The sequence below is a fragment of the Neltuma alba genome, unplaced genomic scaffold (genome assembly GCF_004799145.2).
Source record: "Neltuma alba isolate B1F8T4 unplaced genomic scaffold, ASM479914v2 tig00011541_pilon, whole genome shotgun sequence".
Classification (NCBI taxonomy): Eukaryota; Viridiplantae; Streptophyta; class Magnoliopsida; order Fabales; family Fabaceae; genus Neltuma; species Neltuma alba.
This window is the reverse complement of record NW_021636203.1, coordinates 477,581-496,074: the sequence shown is the minus strand read 5'-3', so window position 1 is coordinate 496,074 and position 18,494 is coordinate 477,581. Positions and strand designations below refer to the sequence as shown.

Below are 18,494 nucleotides of genomic sequence, written 5' to 3'. Positions count from 1 at the left end.
AGCCATACAGAATCTGATATATGCTGATTAGCATGATATAGTTCTTTATCAACATGAAGATGTTGGAATGGAATTAAAAATATTCTTCATTACTTTAAGAGTGTCATGGAGGTAATATTATTTTATTTGAAGGTACCCAAGACTAATCTTAATGTCTATATAGATAAAGTATTTTTGTTTGATCCTCATGTCAAAAGATCATAGTATGATTCACATGTGGGTAAACCATAAAAGGACTATTTATCTCATAATTTTTAGAAGATTATGAAATTCATATTTGACGTTTTTATCTCATTACAATATTTAGAAGGGTTGTTCGTTATATTAGATTTTGCAAGATCGAAGATGTCAACTGATGTTGTTAAAAGGGGGAGTTGATATATGCTGTACTCTTTTTTTCTTGTCTATGGTTTTGTCCCACTGGGTTTTGCAGCATTGCATAGTGTATCAATAAATGATGTACTCTTTTTTTTTTAACTAGGTTTTTATCCCATAGGGTTTTCTTAGTTGAAGTTTTTTAACGAGACACATTCATATATATTGGATATCCAAGGAGGAGTGTTATGAATATAATAATATTTTTATAGATATCCATATATCTCTCATTATCTCCTATATCTCTTATAATCTCTAATATCTCACATTATCTTTATATCCCACAATTATCTCATATTATTATGTAATCAGTAGATTCTATCGAAGGTGTAAAGTCGTGCCTATAAATAGAGGCCATGTATAATGTATTGAATATACTTGAATAGAATGAGAAGTACTCTCTCTTATTGATCCTCTCTTTTTTGTATGATTCTTCTCTATATTTTTTTTTATTTATAACAAATATAAATAGGATTAAGTGTTAGGGTCTTTAAATTTTAATTTGAGTAACTAAGATCAGATAGCTTTGAGTCATAAAGTTTGTTTAAGTTTCTTTTAAATAATTAAGATTTTAAAATAATCCTTTTCTTATAATTTTGTGTGGCTAGCTTCTAAAAATAATTAGATTTAATAAGTGAGAGATGACATTTATAAAAATACATAATTACTCTGGCAAATGAAAACAAAATTACATAAAAGCATCATAACATAAAAGAGTTGCCAATAATAAATTATTTTTAATAAAGCAATTTTGCATGAAGTCTTTTTATTTATAAAATCTTAAAATTTCCTGAAAATAACTTATTCTTTTAAGATTAAACAAATGAACCATAAATCCATATTCTACATCCTTGTACAAATGTGAACGAAATTATTATGAACAGAACTGCCATTTGTAGAAAATGCACGATTTTCAGTTTATAAATATATATAGACACTTTTCTTGTCTTATTTATAAGTCATTTACAATATGTAAAGAACAATTTTAAACTTCATTAACTTTCATTTAAAATTCAACAACTTTTCAACTTTGTTCCTATTTAATATATATTACACTTTATGTAAACAAAATCAATACAATAATAAATAAAGGATAAAATTATATATCCATATAAAAAAAATTTTCTAGTGCGATAAATGCAAGACCAAAAATGTCTTCTTTTTCTATCCTATAAATAACACTATAGAAGTTTATATATACTACCTCCGACACTTAATAGAAGATATTGTTTAACTTTTATTTTGATCCTAAATATAAGGTCTCAATCTACTTTGTCTCTTATATTTATCTATTTTTTTCCAAGATAATTCTTTTAATAATAGTAGTTCTAAATAACAAACTTGATTAGTAAAGATATTTTAAGAAAAATAATATCTATTTATTATAAATAACTAACTTAACTAAATTTATTAATCTTTTTAAATTAGTTAATTGGATCTTATAATTAAAACTAGAAGTGGTATTTTTTGACATTTTTTTTTTTCAAAAGAAAGACCGTCCAGTTGGCTAAAAAATTTGGTAAGTTCCACATTTAGTGGAAAGAGGACAGCTGGTGCAGAAACTATTGGCTGTGACGCAGCATAATTCAAATCATCATTCCCTTTTCAATGTACGGTAGGTCACCGGCCAATCCAACTTTTTCCATTTTCAGTGTATGGCTGCTTCACAAGGATTTGATAAAACCCATTCACATTATGCAACTCCCTCCATAAAGAAGGTTATCTCATGTGTCTGACATGGACACCCCAAAAACAAAAGGTCGAATGTTTCTACACACATGGCCCACGCCATATTTGACAGCTTTTGTCCAGTTCATTCACCCATCCATAAAAAACTGACACTATTCAAACATAAAACATAAATAATTACTTTTCTTAATATTAAAAAATGGAAAATTGCTGAAAAGTTTTCCATTGTAAAATTTATTGCCTGGCAACCAAGAGCCTAAGTCGTTGATGGGTGTAATTTTTTTCATCTATGTGCTTTCCGTTTTACATATAGTTAAATATATATTACACGTAATTGAAGAAGAATTGTATTTATTGAGGATAACTTATACTACCTCCGGTCCTTAATATAAAATTTTGTTTGACTTTTATTTTGATTCTAAATATAAGATCTCAATCCACTTTGTTTCTTACATTTATATATTTTTTCTTAAGGTAATCCTTTTAATAATGATAGTTCTAACTAATATACTTGATTAGCAAAGATATTTTAGGAAAAACAATACGTATTTATTACAAATAACTAATTTAACTTTTTTCCTTAATTTCCTCAAATTAGTCAACTAGCTCTTATAATTAGGATCGGAGGTAGTATTTGGGGTTTTTTAAACAAATTTTGGCTAAAATTATATATTTTTCTTGTTTAGTCTTAACTTCTCTACATGCATGTAATCATGGTTTTTTAAACACTCTGGGATGCTTGGTTGCCTCAAAAGTATTTTTATGTAAGTTGAGATAAAACTTTTCTTACATATTTACTTCTTATATTATAAAATTACTTTTAAAACCATGATTTAGCTTTTATCCAAACACCCCTTAAATTCAACATTATTGCACAACTTAGGTTTCAAACAACTTGAGTATATACAGAGAGGGGACAATAAGGGTATGTTTGTATTGACGTCGTATCGTGGGCAAACACAAATACAAACATGGACTTGTCTTCCATGCAAGATGGCATGATAGGTCAAATCATCACAAATATAAAAGAAGTCATGAAATTACCACATCTAATTCATATGTGAAATATAGATTCGATTAGTCAAAGTTTTCTGGCTCAATGACACTATGCCCATTGTGATGCACGAGTTTGATTATCCAACAAAATAAAATCGATAACATTCTCTGTTTTAGGAGGGATTTTCATGTCACTAGACTATAGGTACATGGACATGACTTCATCTACCAACTAATTTAAGCAAAAATCAATTTCACTAATTATAACTATACAAATATATATTGGATGTACAAGTACATAAGTAAAATTAAAATTATATAAATATATAGTTATGATTAATGTAAATTATCCATTTTTTATGTGGATATAAAAATCTGATCCTGTGTATAAAGCGCAGAAGTTACCTATACATCTTGATTTTGTCCACCTAGCAGCATGTGGTGCGCTTTATTCTTTTTGGTCATAAACTTCGTTTTCACACGTTCAGGGATGGGCCTGCAGGTTTTTCATGCAACAAAATGATGAACTTTCCCACGCTTTTCAACGCCTCAATTAACGCCCATGCTTCATAAATTAAATCCTGTGACTTATATATTGAAAATTTCAGTTCACTTCAGCAGAGCTCAATGTGAACTACGCGATACTACCTCTCCTTTTTGCTTCTTCTACCATTCCAGAAATCTCTGAGACAAGTTCTTAGAACCATCAAATGCCCTTGATCTTCTTTAACAAAATCCGAATCCTCATTTGAGAGTTTGTCTTAGGTATCTTGAATTTTTATGTTGTCCTTGAGGTCTTCCTCAACTGAACATCTTATACCGCGATAATTTCAGAGTACACCTTCAGGTTCTTCAAAATTCAGAGCCAGTTAGTAGAACCAAATGAGCAAGTCTTTGCTTTTAGGCTTTTACATCACGGTATCCTGCCTCGCTTTTGTCATATCCAAGATCATTATCTCAGTCCTCCTCTACAAAAGATGGAAAAGAAAGCACATGATTCATGAAGAAGGCTATGCAGGTAAATCATGAACCATGAAAAAGACACGCATATATAAGATTAAGCCATAACAGAAACAGACACAAATAATACATAACTAGACATGTTTTCCCATGATTTGCATGGAATCTAAAGAATGAACTGTACTGTCCATTTCTTGTGAGAGATCTAGAGTGTGCTGTCTTGTATCTATGTCGATGTCTATGTTTTTTGGCTGACATCCAGTAATGAAATGACACAGGTGGGAAGATAGTAATCTTTAGGTCTTCAGTTCTGCAGTCTCTTGAATCTGATACGATCTTGAAGAAGATGATGAACCTAAATAATATGGAGGTCATTGGATGTGGTGGTTATGGGACGGTTTATAAACTGAAAATAGATGACTCAAAAGCTTTTGCAGTGAAAAGACTGAACAGAGGAACTGCAGATAAAGGATTTGAGAGAGAGCTGGAAGCAATGGCAGACATAAAACACCGCAATATTGTAACTCTTCATGGATATTATACTGCTCCATATTACAACCTCCTCATATACGAGTTGATGCCAAACGGAAGTTTGGATAATTTCCTCTACGGTATCTATTTGTGTTCCTTCCCTTTAGATCCTCTCCATTCATGCATTCAGAAAGATAATGACAGAAGAGAATGTGACTATGCATGGGACTCATCTTGTAATTACATTAATTCACTTTTTTCTTTTTAATCTCTCTTTGAATGCACCATCTATACTAATTTTTGTGAATAAAGAAAATTCAGACCAGTATTTCTTACTTCTTAGTCATTAGTTTGCCTAAGATTTATGAGACTTCCCCTCCCAAGGTTCCTTAAAGAATGAATAGTGAAATTTATTAACTTTGATATGTTCTGATCTCAAGTGGAATGTGATGCAGGAGCACCAGAGAAGAGGAAAACTTTGGACTGGTCATCAAGATACAGAATAGCTATAGGAGCTGCTAGAGGAATATCTTATCTTCACCATGATTGCATCCCTCACATAATCCACAGAGATATCAAGTCAAGCAATATATTGTTGGACGAAAACATGGAGGCTCGAGTTTCTGATTTTGGATTAGCCACGTTGATGGAACCTGACAAAACCCATGTTTCCACAATTGTGGCTGGAACTTTTGGATACTTGGCTCCTGGTATAGATACAACACAGTTAATCAGTCTTAGCTTCAACCCTCCATGTCAAAGTAAAAATTTATAAGATCTTTTTTCCCTGCAGAATACTTCGATACAGGAAGAGCAACGTTCAAGGGGGATGTCTACAGCTATGGAGTTGTACTACTGGAGCTTTTAACAGGGAGAAAACCCAGTGATGAAACATTTATGGAAGAAGGAACGAAGCTCGTCACATGGGTAAGACAAACTCTTAGAATATCCTCAATGTAATTTATAATTAATAGAAAAGTTTACATCTTACAACCTCATTAACGATTTAGGCCATTCAAATGATCAAACAGACTATGAAGTCTAGCACTGTGAGAATGCCTACATATAAATGTAAATTGAACACCACAAGAAAGTTTACCATTCTATTTGAATTTTCCATGAAATTATTAGAAGTGGCTTTTAATAATCATCAAATTGATCATAAATGCAACATTGGCATTTTAAAGAGAAAAAAAAAAACAGAAAATATATTCTACTGTGAAGGGCATAACATATGCAACATAACTTCTGTAAAATAAATTACTGTCATTTTTGGGGCAGGTGAAGGCTGTTGTTCAAGAAAAGAAGGAGGAACTAGTTCTCGATGATAGGCTAGGGACGTGTCCAATGCAAGAAGTTAACAATTTGTTCAATATTGCCATGATGTGTCTTGAATCCGATCCCTTGAAGAGGCCAACAATGGAAGAAGTTGTCAGCTTGCTTGAGCAAACGAAGGCGGACAAACTTGCTACAGCTTACTGATGTTCACTTGAAGACTAAATCAGCATACCAGCCTAACATAATTTCAAGATAATTATGTTCACCTGGAATGTTGTTCACAAAACATAAACTGACACGCCCTCCAAATTTAATTTATACAGGAACACCCTCTATTGACATAACTGTTAACGGAGCTTATACTCTGCATTTTTCCTTCTGGGAAGCTCAAAGAAGCCTAATTTATTGCAGCACAAATCATCAGAAGGCCAGCTTATGCTTAAGATAACTAAAAGCGATGGGCCATGCTTATTATTTTCACAATCAGAGGGGGTGAGTGTAGGTTCTAGAAACTTTGTATGTTCTCCTATAAAATGTAACCAGAGGAGGTTTTGAAACAGGAGGTGAATGCGGTTTGTTCCTTTTTTTTTTTTTTTGGTAATTATATCAATATATTATCGCGTAATGAGCAATACGATCACCCATCTCTAGCAAGGTTTGTTTGATAGTTTCAAACTGTTCATAGAAAATGAGCTGGATACATTAAACAACAGAGCCATCATCTCAACAAACAACGGATATATGATAATGCCTGAGGATGTAATATACTTTCTTCTACTTGAGTACTTTTGATAAGCCATCAGCCACTGATGCTTTCAAGGTGGAAGAAACAGGACTATCTCCAAAAAATACATCAAAAAGTGCAGAAGCAACATTTGCAGATTCAATTGTAGCATCCGCTGCAGATGGAAGCCCTTGAAATGAGACAAAAACCTGAAACCACATGAAATCTAGTTAAAGTATCATCACAAATGCAAGAGTGATGACTGAGAAAGTGACATTCTGCAACAAATTCAAAACATAAAATAAAAAGAAATAAACTGAAGCTACACATACAAGCAATTTAGAGGTGTCCAACCAAGTCAAAAATATGAAAGTTCCTTTCTTGAGAGGACGATTTTGAAAGACACTACGGAATGTGGACAAAGCAGCAGCATCTTCTGGTGTTGGTGCTTTAATTCTTGGAGAGATGGCATCATCTAAGGCATCCCAAAAAGTTTTGCCATCAACATCTCTGACAAGAATAATTTGTAATGATTTCTCAAAGGGAGCTGCAATCAAACAAAGGGATCCTTGTAAGCTTTAATCTTTCTCTAGCTTTAATTAATTAAGGGCATTGTGGGAAATTACACTTTGATAATTAATGAAGTCACTACATTGAAAAATGGTTTTGAACAAGGAAGAATTCCCTTGAATCGTATCTACTGGTTGCCCTTGCCAAGCATTCAGCTGACTTGTGATAGATTGATTTAGATACAATCCAGCAGCATACACCTTGACGCCGATGATTGCAAAAACCTTCTCTCTGTATCCTGAAATCATCATAACTTATAATAGTAAGGCAAGAATGCTTACCATTTAAGTGGAGCTAACCATATAAAGACAAGAATTCTAGGCGATAATAAAATGCAGATAAAGTATAACTGCAATTCAAGAACTTCTAGGTCACAACGCCCCAAAGTTCCATTGCCCTGTCCAAACGTGCGTTTAATGAGTTTGAGTAACTAACCAGTTCCAAACAGCGTTAATGAATTTGAGCAACCCGGCAAACTCAAAGATGCCTCAAATTTCACTTTTGTTGCTGGTTCCTCTACATATTCTGCATTTATGGCTGCAGTAATCAATTACAAGCACAGAAGATGTCAATTTTTAATAAGTTAGTGAGACAGAGAAAGAAGAAAAATCTATAGCAGTTTAACTCTACTCCTGTCTCCACCCTATCAAAACTAGAGTACACTAATCCAGAACCAGTGAATTAAGTTTTGAATTACTTTGCACTGCATACTATTCTTCCAACAAGAAAATTGGAAAAGTTAAAAATGGAAGCATTGGAAATTTTAGTGATTCAATGAATATGCAAGGAACAAAATGACGCAAGTACTCACGACTTCCAGTGGAGTTAGCTAGACAAATGCTTAACAGTCATTCTAATCTTGCGTAGATTTCTGCCAATAGTCTGGCCAGGGTTAAAAAAAAAAAAAATTAACAGGGCGGTACTTGGTAGTTTGAATTGACCTTGAATAACTTCACCTGAAAAGGTGCAAGCTGAAGGATTTCCAACAAAAATCATAACATTTTACAATCAACATGATACTTGCCAATGCCACCTGGTCTCAAAGACACCAAGGGGGTGCTCAATTTGGGGAGAAAAAAATTGAGCGAGATAAACCATGGAAGCTAATTTAACAAAGTAAAAAGTTTATTTTTTAGGTCACCAATAAAAACAATGATAAAGCAAGATATATGGCCAATATAATAGTGTATAAAATCTCAACTGTAGCAATACCATTAAAAGATCTTTCGAGCTTTTCCACCCAAACATCGCCAATAAAAATAATGATAAAGTTAGATATTATTCTGTTAAGGAAAAAAAAGGGTTCGGGTCAGATATCCCATGATACCTACATTTAACAAAGGAAAAAATATTTTTCTTTATAAAGGATCACTTTCCAGTTCGGCATTGTTGTCGATTTCAATGCACAAAGGGGATTTCATAAGAAAATCAGCAACTTCTCCCATTCATGCGCATAAAAAGAATCAATTGAACAAGAACCGAACCAATAATTCACAAAATTGGAAGAAAAAAAGAAACAAAAACGCGAATACAAAAGACGCTGAGTGCCCAAATGCAAATACCCGAAGATGAAGATGAAGATGACGCAGCTACTTTATGGAAATGGGTTTGTTGTCTGCTATTTCTGTAGAAAGAGAAATGCAGATGATTCAATTGAAGTCTTGATTTTGAACTTTTTGTGAGAAAACCAATTCTGGGAACAGAATTGCCGTTGGTGAAGTTGAATGGTGGTTGAAGCCACAATGCAGTGGAAGTTGCAGTAGCTCCGAGCATTTTGGAAGCTGAAGAAACAATCGTTGGGTCCAAACTTATAGCACTCCTCCGAGCTTCTTGCCTTGCTTTGGTTTGTTCGCCGCCGGGAACTGGAAGTTGTTGGAGTATTTGAACATCAATAAATATTCCCACAACAAGCAGTAACTAACTCAGCAAAGCGAAAATGAATATGCGTAAAATTATCTTAAATTACATTTTTCTTTCTATTTTTTAACTCATAACAAACATTATTTTTAAATACTTTTATACTATCTTCAGTTTTTAATATAAAAGTTAGTTAAAAATTAGTTAAATTAGTTATTTTTAATAAATAAATATTTTTTTCTTAAAATATTCTTATTAATCAAGTGTATTGATTAGAACTACCATTATTACAAGAACCACTTTAGAAAAAATATATATAAATATAAGAGCCAAAATAAATTAGGATTTTATATTTAAGATCAAAATAAAAATTAGACAAACTCATATATTAAGAACCGGAAGTAATATTATATTAGTATTAGAATATGATTACGATTATATTTATGAAATAACTGTCAATTAAGACAGTTAACTGTCAATTCTTCAAAATACTCCTATTAGAGATATTGTCAGGTACTAAATATAAACACCTCTCTAAGTAAAAATTCAAACCTTAGTCTAACATATTGTGAGAGAATAGTCACTTTCTTCTAGATCCTGATTAATGTAACAATATTAATTAGGGCAACTTATTATATATTACAGACTGAGGTGGTGTGTATGAAAACAAATACTATTAGAAGGAGTCCCTGTTAAGGTGCTTGATAGTACCTCGAGAGATTAATTTCTTATCGTTCGGGTGAGAGGATACGCTAGGTAACAAAAGAAAAATCTCTAAAACGATAAAAAAAAAATTATAGAGAAGTGCGCGCACATGTGTATCAAAATTTAAGAGAAACATAAAAATTGAAAAGAGTGCTATGAATATTATCAAGTATGGATATTCATATCCTCTTCCCGTTCAACTTCATCAACTCCCATTACTTCTACTAAGAATTAATCTTCCACTACTCCTCCACTATATCTTTAATCTTGTAACTCACCATCCACTCATACTCATGTGGTTTATTTATTATTTAAGTATAAATGTAATCTATGTGTAATATTATGCCTATAAATATGGCATACCATTATATTGTGAAGCAAGTGAAGGAATACAATATTATTCTCTCATTTTTTTGTCTATGTCTTTTTTTGAATCCACTTTTTTTGTTGGTTAATTTCATAACAAATACTCCTCTGGTCCTTAATATAAGACCCATTTAACTAATTTGATTAGATTAAGAAAGTTAGGTAAGTTAGTTAATTATAAAAAAAATGATACATTTTTTCTAAAACACCATAATCATCTTTCTTAATACCTCATCTCCTTCTTCTACTTGATTATGGTTGAGGGAGTATCCATAGGGGTAATTTAGAGAAAATTGATAAATATGAGAAATTGGTCTTATATTTAGAACCAAAACCAATTAAAGAATTGGGTTCTATATTAAGGACCGGAGGAGTAACACTTTAAACTTGATACCTCATTGTATGGTAAAAAAATAAAAATATAAAAACGAAAATAAGTGAGAGAGCTCTCTTTCATAAAGCTGCTTTTGAAAAATGATTTACATTTTTCTATACATATTTATTGCTTTGAATAAAGATGCATTTAACATCATGATCTTATTTTCTAACTACATTCAATAACTTGATATTTTATATAATACATTCAGCATTCTAATCTTATTTTCTTGAAATATCCAGTACCTTAATGTTATTTTTTTAATTACATTTAGCACCTTAATTTTGTATGGTGCTAGATATACTATAAATAAGATTAAGATGCTGGATACACCTGGAAAATAAAATCAGGTTGTTTGATGTACCTTATTGTTTTTAACTAATTTTAATTAATGGCAAGAAAGACTACTAATGACGAGACTACGTTTTACATACAAAACAAGACATGTTTTCATCAGTGTATGAATCCCATCTTTTATTACCTTCAGATAATTTGTGTTTTGGTGAAAACATTCAGATAATTTCCAAAAAAATATCACTTCAGACTCTGCGCAATAAACGGATCAGTACACAGAGCAATCTTCTGGCTTAAATAAAAGAAGATTATTGAGCAGATCATAACCAATTAAGAAGTTAATCTGAGCCAGGACCCCATAGGTGCCCAAACCTGAAGTTGAAGCAAAAGGCCGAAGAGCAAGGCTCAAACGTTTTACTGGGCTATTAACACGTTTTGATTTAGTGTCAACCACTTTTGCAACTTCTTCAAATTTGTAGGAAAACTCTTGTGGCAACGCAGTTAGTGTTGTTGTCCCTGAATCTATGATCGTACTGCCCTCCCTCATTGCTTTCATGTTTGAGCTTGAAACATTATCACCTGCAAGAAACACTCTAGTCGAATATGAAAACGAAGATGAGTGTCACAAATGATAAACATACAGAGTTGTTAATGTTAAGATACAAATTTGCCTTTGAAGTATTCACTTAGGAGTTTTGAGCATCCAAAAGTTATTTTTGAGTACAAATTTGTTACAAAAATTTAAAATTATAGTAATATAGCCCCTTATTGTTAAAAATATTTTTTGGTATAATTTTACCCCTCCCATAAATTAGAGGTAAAATTGAAAAAAAAAATCATAGAAAAATGGGGTAAAATTGCACTTCAGAAATAATATTGGGAGTTAAATTGCATATTTAGCTTGGATATGTGCGTTTTGTGTTAAAGTCACCAAGATTGAATCATGTCACCTGCAATAAAGTTTAGTCTGGTGCCTTCCACACTGATTCCTTCCATCCTGAGGTAATATAAACTGCTTCCAACCGTTGGTACAACGGGGGTGGACACAGTCCTAGGTCCAGAAACCGTAGCACTTTGACCAAAACTCAATTTACCAGACAAGTCACCACTAAAGAATGGATCAATCAAACAATACGGAAATTTGCATTTAAAAGAAGGACCCATTTGTGAGATCAACGAGAATTGACCTTTCACAAGGCCAACAACACCAGATGTCTGCGAAGAAACCTCAACGCCACCATTATCATATCCACAGCGAAACGAGTCCCAGGAAATGCAGCGTTGGTACCATTTGTTAGGGCAAGTGTGAGTGTGTCATAACTTACAAGTCCCTTTGTAACCAGATCATTCGCATAATGAAGAATCACTACAAGAGATCTGAGCCATAGAAGATCTTGCATAATGGCATCGTGGGGTGTTGAAATTAGGGCTTACGTAAGTGGATGACTTTAGGGGGGATTACAACCAAGTCCCACGAAAGAAAAATAATTACCGAAAGGTTCTAATAACAACCTCAACAACTTATAATAATAAGCCTTATAGTGAGAATGACAACCTCTAAGACTTGTTTTTTAATTGTTTTTCTTGTTTGGGACCTCATTGTAATTCTCCCATGACTTTAATGGAACAAATTTTGGCAATGCTGCAAATAGTAAGTTGCATTTTGGCTAAAACGCTGTCGTTTCTGGACCTTTGGCCGTCTCTACTCCGCTTGTGGCCGGAGACTCAAACAATCACTATTATGTTACCCCTTAGGGATTCAGTGTGCATGGAAGACACAAGCATAGATTTTCCAGCAGGTAATTAGCCACTTGACAATCCCGGCCACTTTCATTACATAACCTCGCAATTCATTCAATCATTTTTTAATTGACAAAATAATTTCGAATTCCGTTGATTTTCTTCTAATTGTGGGTTCAATCTCACTTTAAACCTCAAATCAACAGTGTATTGATCCCTGCAATTAAAAAAATTACTCCTCTAGTTGTAAATGTAAGAACTAATTAGGGAGTTGGGTTTAAACCTAATTGTCAAACCTTCATATAGGAGTATTTTAGGAACATCATGTCATATTTGTTAGAATTAAAAGCAGCTGTTACATGTTATAATTGTATTAAGATAATTAAGAGACTAGAGTTGATCATTGCAAGATCACTAGTGGAGAGCAATACAGCGATTGACTCAGGATCAATAATGTCATTTTTGCCGCAAGATTTGTACTTCAAAGTGGAATCAGAGTCGCAAAAAAGATTATGTGAAATCGCAGTAATGACCCACGCAATGTTTTCAACCTTTGATATGAATCAGAAGGTATTGAAGGTGTCAAAGCTCCAATTATAACTGCTCACTTGTCACCCAAAACGAAAAAAAAACCGCTCATTTCAAAGGTGCTGATGTGAGGTTAAATCCGATTCATACCTTCGTTGTAGTTTCTCCAAATTTAGCATGCTTTGCTTTTCACGTTTTGGAAGATTTAGGACTCATAGGCAACTTAGTTCAGATGAACTTAAAGGTTGGCTTTGACCTTCAAAACAATATTGTCAACTTTAAGCCAATGGATTGCACCACGCTCGAACCACAAGGAGGCTTAGAGCATCAGGGCATGTTTGTTTCGCCGTTTAATAAATCTATCTGCTATTTTAGCATTACTTGGTCAAATTTAAGTTTATCTCATTCAATTATGAAAATCCTTGAAGGATATATTTCGTAAGGCATGATACCTCAAAAGGGTAATTTTTTTTCCCCAAAAAAAAAAAAAAGAACAAGAAAAGGGCAAACGAAAGCCCCTCAGTGAAAGGCTTCATTTGGTGAAACAGTACGTTATTTTAAGCTTGATTGTGCAGCACTTCACTCTACTTCAATCAGTCATTATAGTCCCAATTCAGTAAGTATAGCATCATTTGAAGGTGTAATTTTAGATTATTCTTGAAGCAATTAGATTATATAAAAATGCAGCAAATACATGTGGGAAATTGAAGAAGAAATTAGATAATATCGGGCCAAACAGATTAGTTCAAATTTCAATTTCGAAGGAGAGATGGAAGAAGCAAGTCAGCATTTGATCATGCGCAGATTCGGATCGAAGAAGCAACTAGATTAATGAGATTGAAGAAGCAAGTCAAAACAGCCACTCACAAGCCACCATGGAAGGTTTGGATCGAAAAAGCTTCTTGTTCCCACTAATTTCATGCAGTTGAAGACCTGGATGAAGAAGCTTCTCATTCTGCAACAAACAAGGATTTCCGAGCTTGAAAAATGAAGAGGCGAGGATTCTGAAATTCATACCACCGTCTCACCCATGGCACCTTCGCATGCACAGACGCATCTTCTCGCCCTCAGTTGAAGGGTTGTCAGCAATGCATCCAGGATAGGATAAGGAATCTAACTTTGGGGGCTGAAGGGGACGGTTATGATTAGAGGATTTTGTTCAAAGGTTCAGATATTTTGATATTAATAGATCAGTGCATTGCATACTAGATGTAGAGAGCAAGCACCAATTCTAGCAGCAGACATTCAGGTCCCGCAGAGAATTAAGGTTCATCAACCAACCCAAATATCCTTGCAATTAAACAGATTTAACTTCTTCCCACAGTTTAAAAATCCGAAAAGAACACCTAGATTGGTCATCAATCACCTTCTGAATTCGTGCATCTCATACCCACAGAGATTAACCCTAAGTTAAACCCAAATCATATCATCAAGCAGTAAAACTCAAAACCCAAGCGCTGAAGATGTAAAATCACCAAGCAGAAACAAGAATCTAATGCCATATAAGAAATAAAACTCAAGCCCATGTGAGATTGCATCACCTACCCCTAAAATCCTTCAACCTTAACCAAGAAATCTCATGGAATGAGAGAGTAAAGATGTGTAGCAGGTCTTTCTCAAGATTTTAGCATCCCAAGGTGGTTGAACAAGTTCCCAAGACCAAAAATATAACACCCGAGCACAGCTCCATTTTTCTCCTCCTCCCTTTCTCTGTTTCATAATGTTGCCAGCCTTCTCTAAGTTCACCATCTGATGTGATCACTGTGGCCAAAAATCCATTCACCGAGGCCAATTCTCCTTGTGCCACAAAAATTCCCCTCCGAAGAGGAAATTTGCTGCGTCCAAATGTGGTGCTTTTGAGCTAAATCATCTCCCATCCACATTTCATATGAATGTGGTGTTTCGATGCTCTTTCTTGAATGAATGCAGCCATTGAACACATAAAGGTCTTCTTTTCAGTTTAGATAGTTCTCAGTTGTTAGAGGTCAGACAGTTCAATGATCATCCCAAAATTTTGTTTTTTAATACTAAGGATTAATCTGGCCAAACCATGCTATAAACAAATCAAGCTTTTCAACTCGCAATTTCAATCCAGCTTTTTCCAGCTTCCTTTGTCCCTACTGTCTTGACAGCTTCCCTAACTTGGCTTAAACTATCCCACATTCCCAGAGCTCCGTATACATTTGACACCGTTACATATGTAGAAGCATCTTCTGGTGTGGTAGCTAGAAGATGCTCAGCAACAATCTTTGCAAGCTCCCGATTCTTGTGCATGACACATGAATTGAGCAAAGAGCGCCATATGGTTTTGTCAGGTTCAAATGGCATGTCATTAATCAATTTTGCTGCTTCTTTGAAGTGTCCTGATCGGCCAAGCAGATCAACCATACAATGGTAGTGCTCTGGGCATGGTATTAGTCCATGTTCAGTTTTAATAGAATCAAATATAGCCCATGCCTCCTTGACTAGACCAGCGTGTCTACAGGCAGTAAGAACACCAATAAAGGTGATTTCATTAGGCTGGAAACCTGATTTTATCATCTCTTGCAGAAGCCTAATTGCCTCGACTGCTCTTCCATTTTGTGCACATCCCACAATAATCCCTGTCCAACATACAGTATCTATTTCTGAAAGACAACTAAACAAAGCTAAACCATCATTGATGTCACCACATTTTGCATACATGTCAACAAGTGATGTCATGGTAACACCTTCTGATTCATATCCCTTTTTGACACAATAAGCATGGATTTGCTTGCCACTTCGCAGAGATGATAAACTTGAAGAAACTTTAAGAAGGCTGGATATGACAAATTGGTCAATTTCGAGATCTAACTTGACCATATCCGCAAAGAGAGAAAAAGCTAATGCACCTAAACCCAGTCTAGCACATCCAGCAATCAAACTAGACCAAGCCACAGTATCCTTATCTGACATCCTTTCAAACAATCTAAGTGCACTGTCAATACTGCCTTGTTTTGCATATAGATCAATAAGAATGCTTCCAACAACAGAGTATAACTCATAGCCACAAGTTATTACCAAACCATGCACCTGAGATGTCAGTCTCAAATTCTTAAAGTAGATGCAGATCTTTAAAGCAATACTAAAAGAATAGGAATCAAATTGTGCACCAGAATTATGAATATGTGCAATCATATTAAGAGCCTTTGTGTAATCTTCATTGACAACATATCCAGAAAGCATAGAATTCCAGAGCGCCAAACCTAGAGTGACAGGACAGCTCGTAGAGTATTGATCAAATACCTTGATTGCTTCAGTTAAAAACTTGCAATTTGAATACATGTCAACCAATGCTGATATATTGTAAATGTTAGACTCAAAGCCAGACTTAATTATATGACAATGAATCTGTCCTCCTGTGATTAAATCATCAAGATAACTGCAGGTTTTAAGCGCACATGAGAATGTGTATGCATCTGGTTTAAGGCCCCTCCTATGCATCATAGATACAAATTGCAATGCTTGTGGACTACCGTTATATGCGAGGCCAGCAATGATACTGTTCCAAGTTACAAGATCGGGTTCTGGCATTCGATTGAACAATTCCAAGGCTTCGTCCATTAATCCTTCTTTAGTATAACCCAAAATAAGGGTGTTCCACGTAGTTGAATTTTTACACAGGATTGAGTTGAAAACTTGCTGAGCATCCCTCAAATTTCCACATTTGGCATACATGTCCAGGAGTGCATTCATCAAAGCAGTGTCACACTTCAACTTAGCTCTAGATATATCTTGATGAATCAGCTTACCCAACTCAGCATCTCCCACGAGACTACATGCCTTCAAAACAGCAGAGTACAAAAATTCATTGGGTTCCTGTGTTCTAGATTCCAGCATCTGACTATAAAGTTTAAGACCCTCACGAGGCCTCCCACGGTTGGTATAAGCGGATACCATTGTTGTCCAAGCAATGATATTTCGATCATGCATTTCATCGAAAAGCTTTTGTGCGTCATCTAAATGAGAGCATTTCACATACATGGATATCGTATTGTTTGCAAGAAATACTTCACTCAACAGTCCAAGTCTGATTAAATAAGAATGAAATGATTTTCCATGTTTTAAAGCTTGAAAGCGCCCACAACAGCTTAAACCTATCTGGATTCTGTTTAAATCCATTGAAACCCATCATCTTCAGTAAATTGTCCTTGTTGATCTGAACCATGCAAAATTGGAAATTGTCCTAAAAACAACATCTTTAATGCATATCACAGTGGCCATGGACAAAAACCAGTATGAAAAGTATCTCCACCCCGCAAGATGAAATTGGCGCCAAGACCGCTATAGCAAGGCAACCTATGATAACAAACAGCGTTAGCCTGACTCCCCTACAACATCTGATCTTCCAAAAACCTTCCAAATAATAATGGCCAGAAAAAGGGGGGAATTCCAAATAGTAAGAAATAGTGAGCCATGAAAAAGAAGTATATTATCAGCCAAACCAAATAAAAAACCTCTATACAGACACTCACAAAGCCGCTAAACAATTAAACTTTAAAAGGGTAACGAGAGATATAGAGGGGAAGAAAGGGTGAAAAGGCCAATTTGTTTCTTATCAATGTGCAGCCTCTCGTCGCCGCCGTTACCCCTCGTCCGCCTCCGACAATTGTCCCCGCCGTGGATCCCTAGATTTTTGCGCCTTGCCCCAAGTTCGCACCCATCAACGAGAATTGATTGAGACCGTCCGATAGATCCCACGGCCCAAACCTTAGACTGGAACCAATGAAGATGGAGAGAGCTACGGAACGGGGGGCCCAACATGCTTCATCACTACGAATTTACGCATTCGTTTAATTTAATTATAATAATTTAAAATTGCAATTTCAACCTTTTTTTAATAAAATTAATGATGGTAATATTAAAAACGAAAAATAATAATTTATCAAATCAAGAGATTAAACTCAAACTTTATCTAATTAGGACCGTAATATGCACTTCTGACATTCTATTATAAATTTTAATTTATTAAAATTCATTAATTTTTGCAATCGTTTTTTTTCTCCTCCAAACTCACCTAACAAATCCAAAGGGCCGTTTGCAAAAAGGGGAATTTGCATGAAATTAAACTATACTTTAAAGGTATTTTTTACAGATATGAAAAGATGTTTGGCAAGTAATAAAATATTTTTAAAAAACATTTTTTTATAAATTGTAATAAGTTTCTCTACATATTTACTTCGTATATCATAAAATCATTTGGTATTCATCCAAACACCTCTGAAATAAATATACAAAAAAGTTTGTCTCATTTTATAAAAAAAGTGTTTTTTAAAAAACATTTTTTCATATTATCCTGTATCTAACAAAATGGCTTTTAAAAAAATATTTTTAGAGAAATTGAGATAAATTTATGGGAAAATTGTAAAAAAAGATCTTATAATTACAAAAACGCAGATAGAAACCCTTGACAACTTTATTTTGGGTTTTGATAATAATAATATGTCATGAATTGTTAAAATCTAAAGTGAAGTTGTTAAGAGTCCTTATATGTGTTTTTATAATTTTAAGGTTTTTTTTTTAAAATTTTTCCTATTTATTTCA

The 18,494-nt window shown here is 34.1% G+C and overlaps 3 protein-coding genes across 3 annotated transcripts; 1 reads left to right on the top strand and 2 right to left on the bottom strand.

Annotated features, from left to right (window-relative positions):
- The first annotated feature begins 3,304 nt into the window (after positions 1 to 3,304).
- On the top strand, positions 3,305 to 6,136 carry LOC114714786 (receptor-like serine/threonine-protein kinase At1g78530). Its single transcript, XM_028899556.1, has 5 exons — positions 3,305 to 4,078; positions 4,299 to 4,631; positions 4,947 to 5,201; positions 5,285 to 5,418; positions 5,773 to 6,136. The coding sequence occupies exons 1-5, from the start codon at positions 3,943 to 3,945 to the stop codon at positions 5,971 to 5,973; spliced, it is 1,059 nt and encodes a 352-aa protein (XP_028755389.1). The 5' UTR covers positions 3,305 to 3,942; the 3' UTR covers positions 5,974 to 6,136.
- A 301-nt stretch (positions 6,137 to 6,437) lies between these two features.
- On the bottom strand, positions 6,438 to 12,061 carry LOC114714755 (uncharacterized). Its single transcript, XM_028899521.1, has 8 exons — positions 11,889 to 12,061; positions 11,612 to 11,769; positions 11,017 to 11,240; positions 8,626 to 8,980; positions 7,499 to 7,600; positions 7,146 to 7,301; positions 6,826 to 7,040; positions 6,438 to 6,702 (listed from the first exon to the last, which is right to left on the bottom strand). The coding sequence occupies exons 1-8, from the start codon at positions 12,059 to 12,061 to the stop codon at positions 6,544 to 6,546; spliced, it is 1,542 nt and encodes a 513-aa protein (XP_028755354.1). The 3' UTR covers positions 6,438 to 6,543.
- A 2,884-nt stretch (positions 12,062 to 14,945) lies between these two features.
- On the bottom strand, positions 14,946 to 17,522 carry LOC114714768 (pentatricopeptide repeat-containing protein At4g08210-like). The gene has a single exon (XM_028899535.1). The coding sequence runs from the start codon at positions 17,070 to 17,072 to the stop codon at positions 15,003 to 15,005; it is 2,070 nt and encodes a 689-aa protein (XP_028755368.1). The 5' UTR covers positions 17,073 to 17,522; the 3' UTR covers positions 14,946 to 15,002.
- Positions 17,523 to 18,494: the final 972 nt, after the last annotated feature.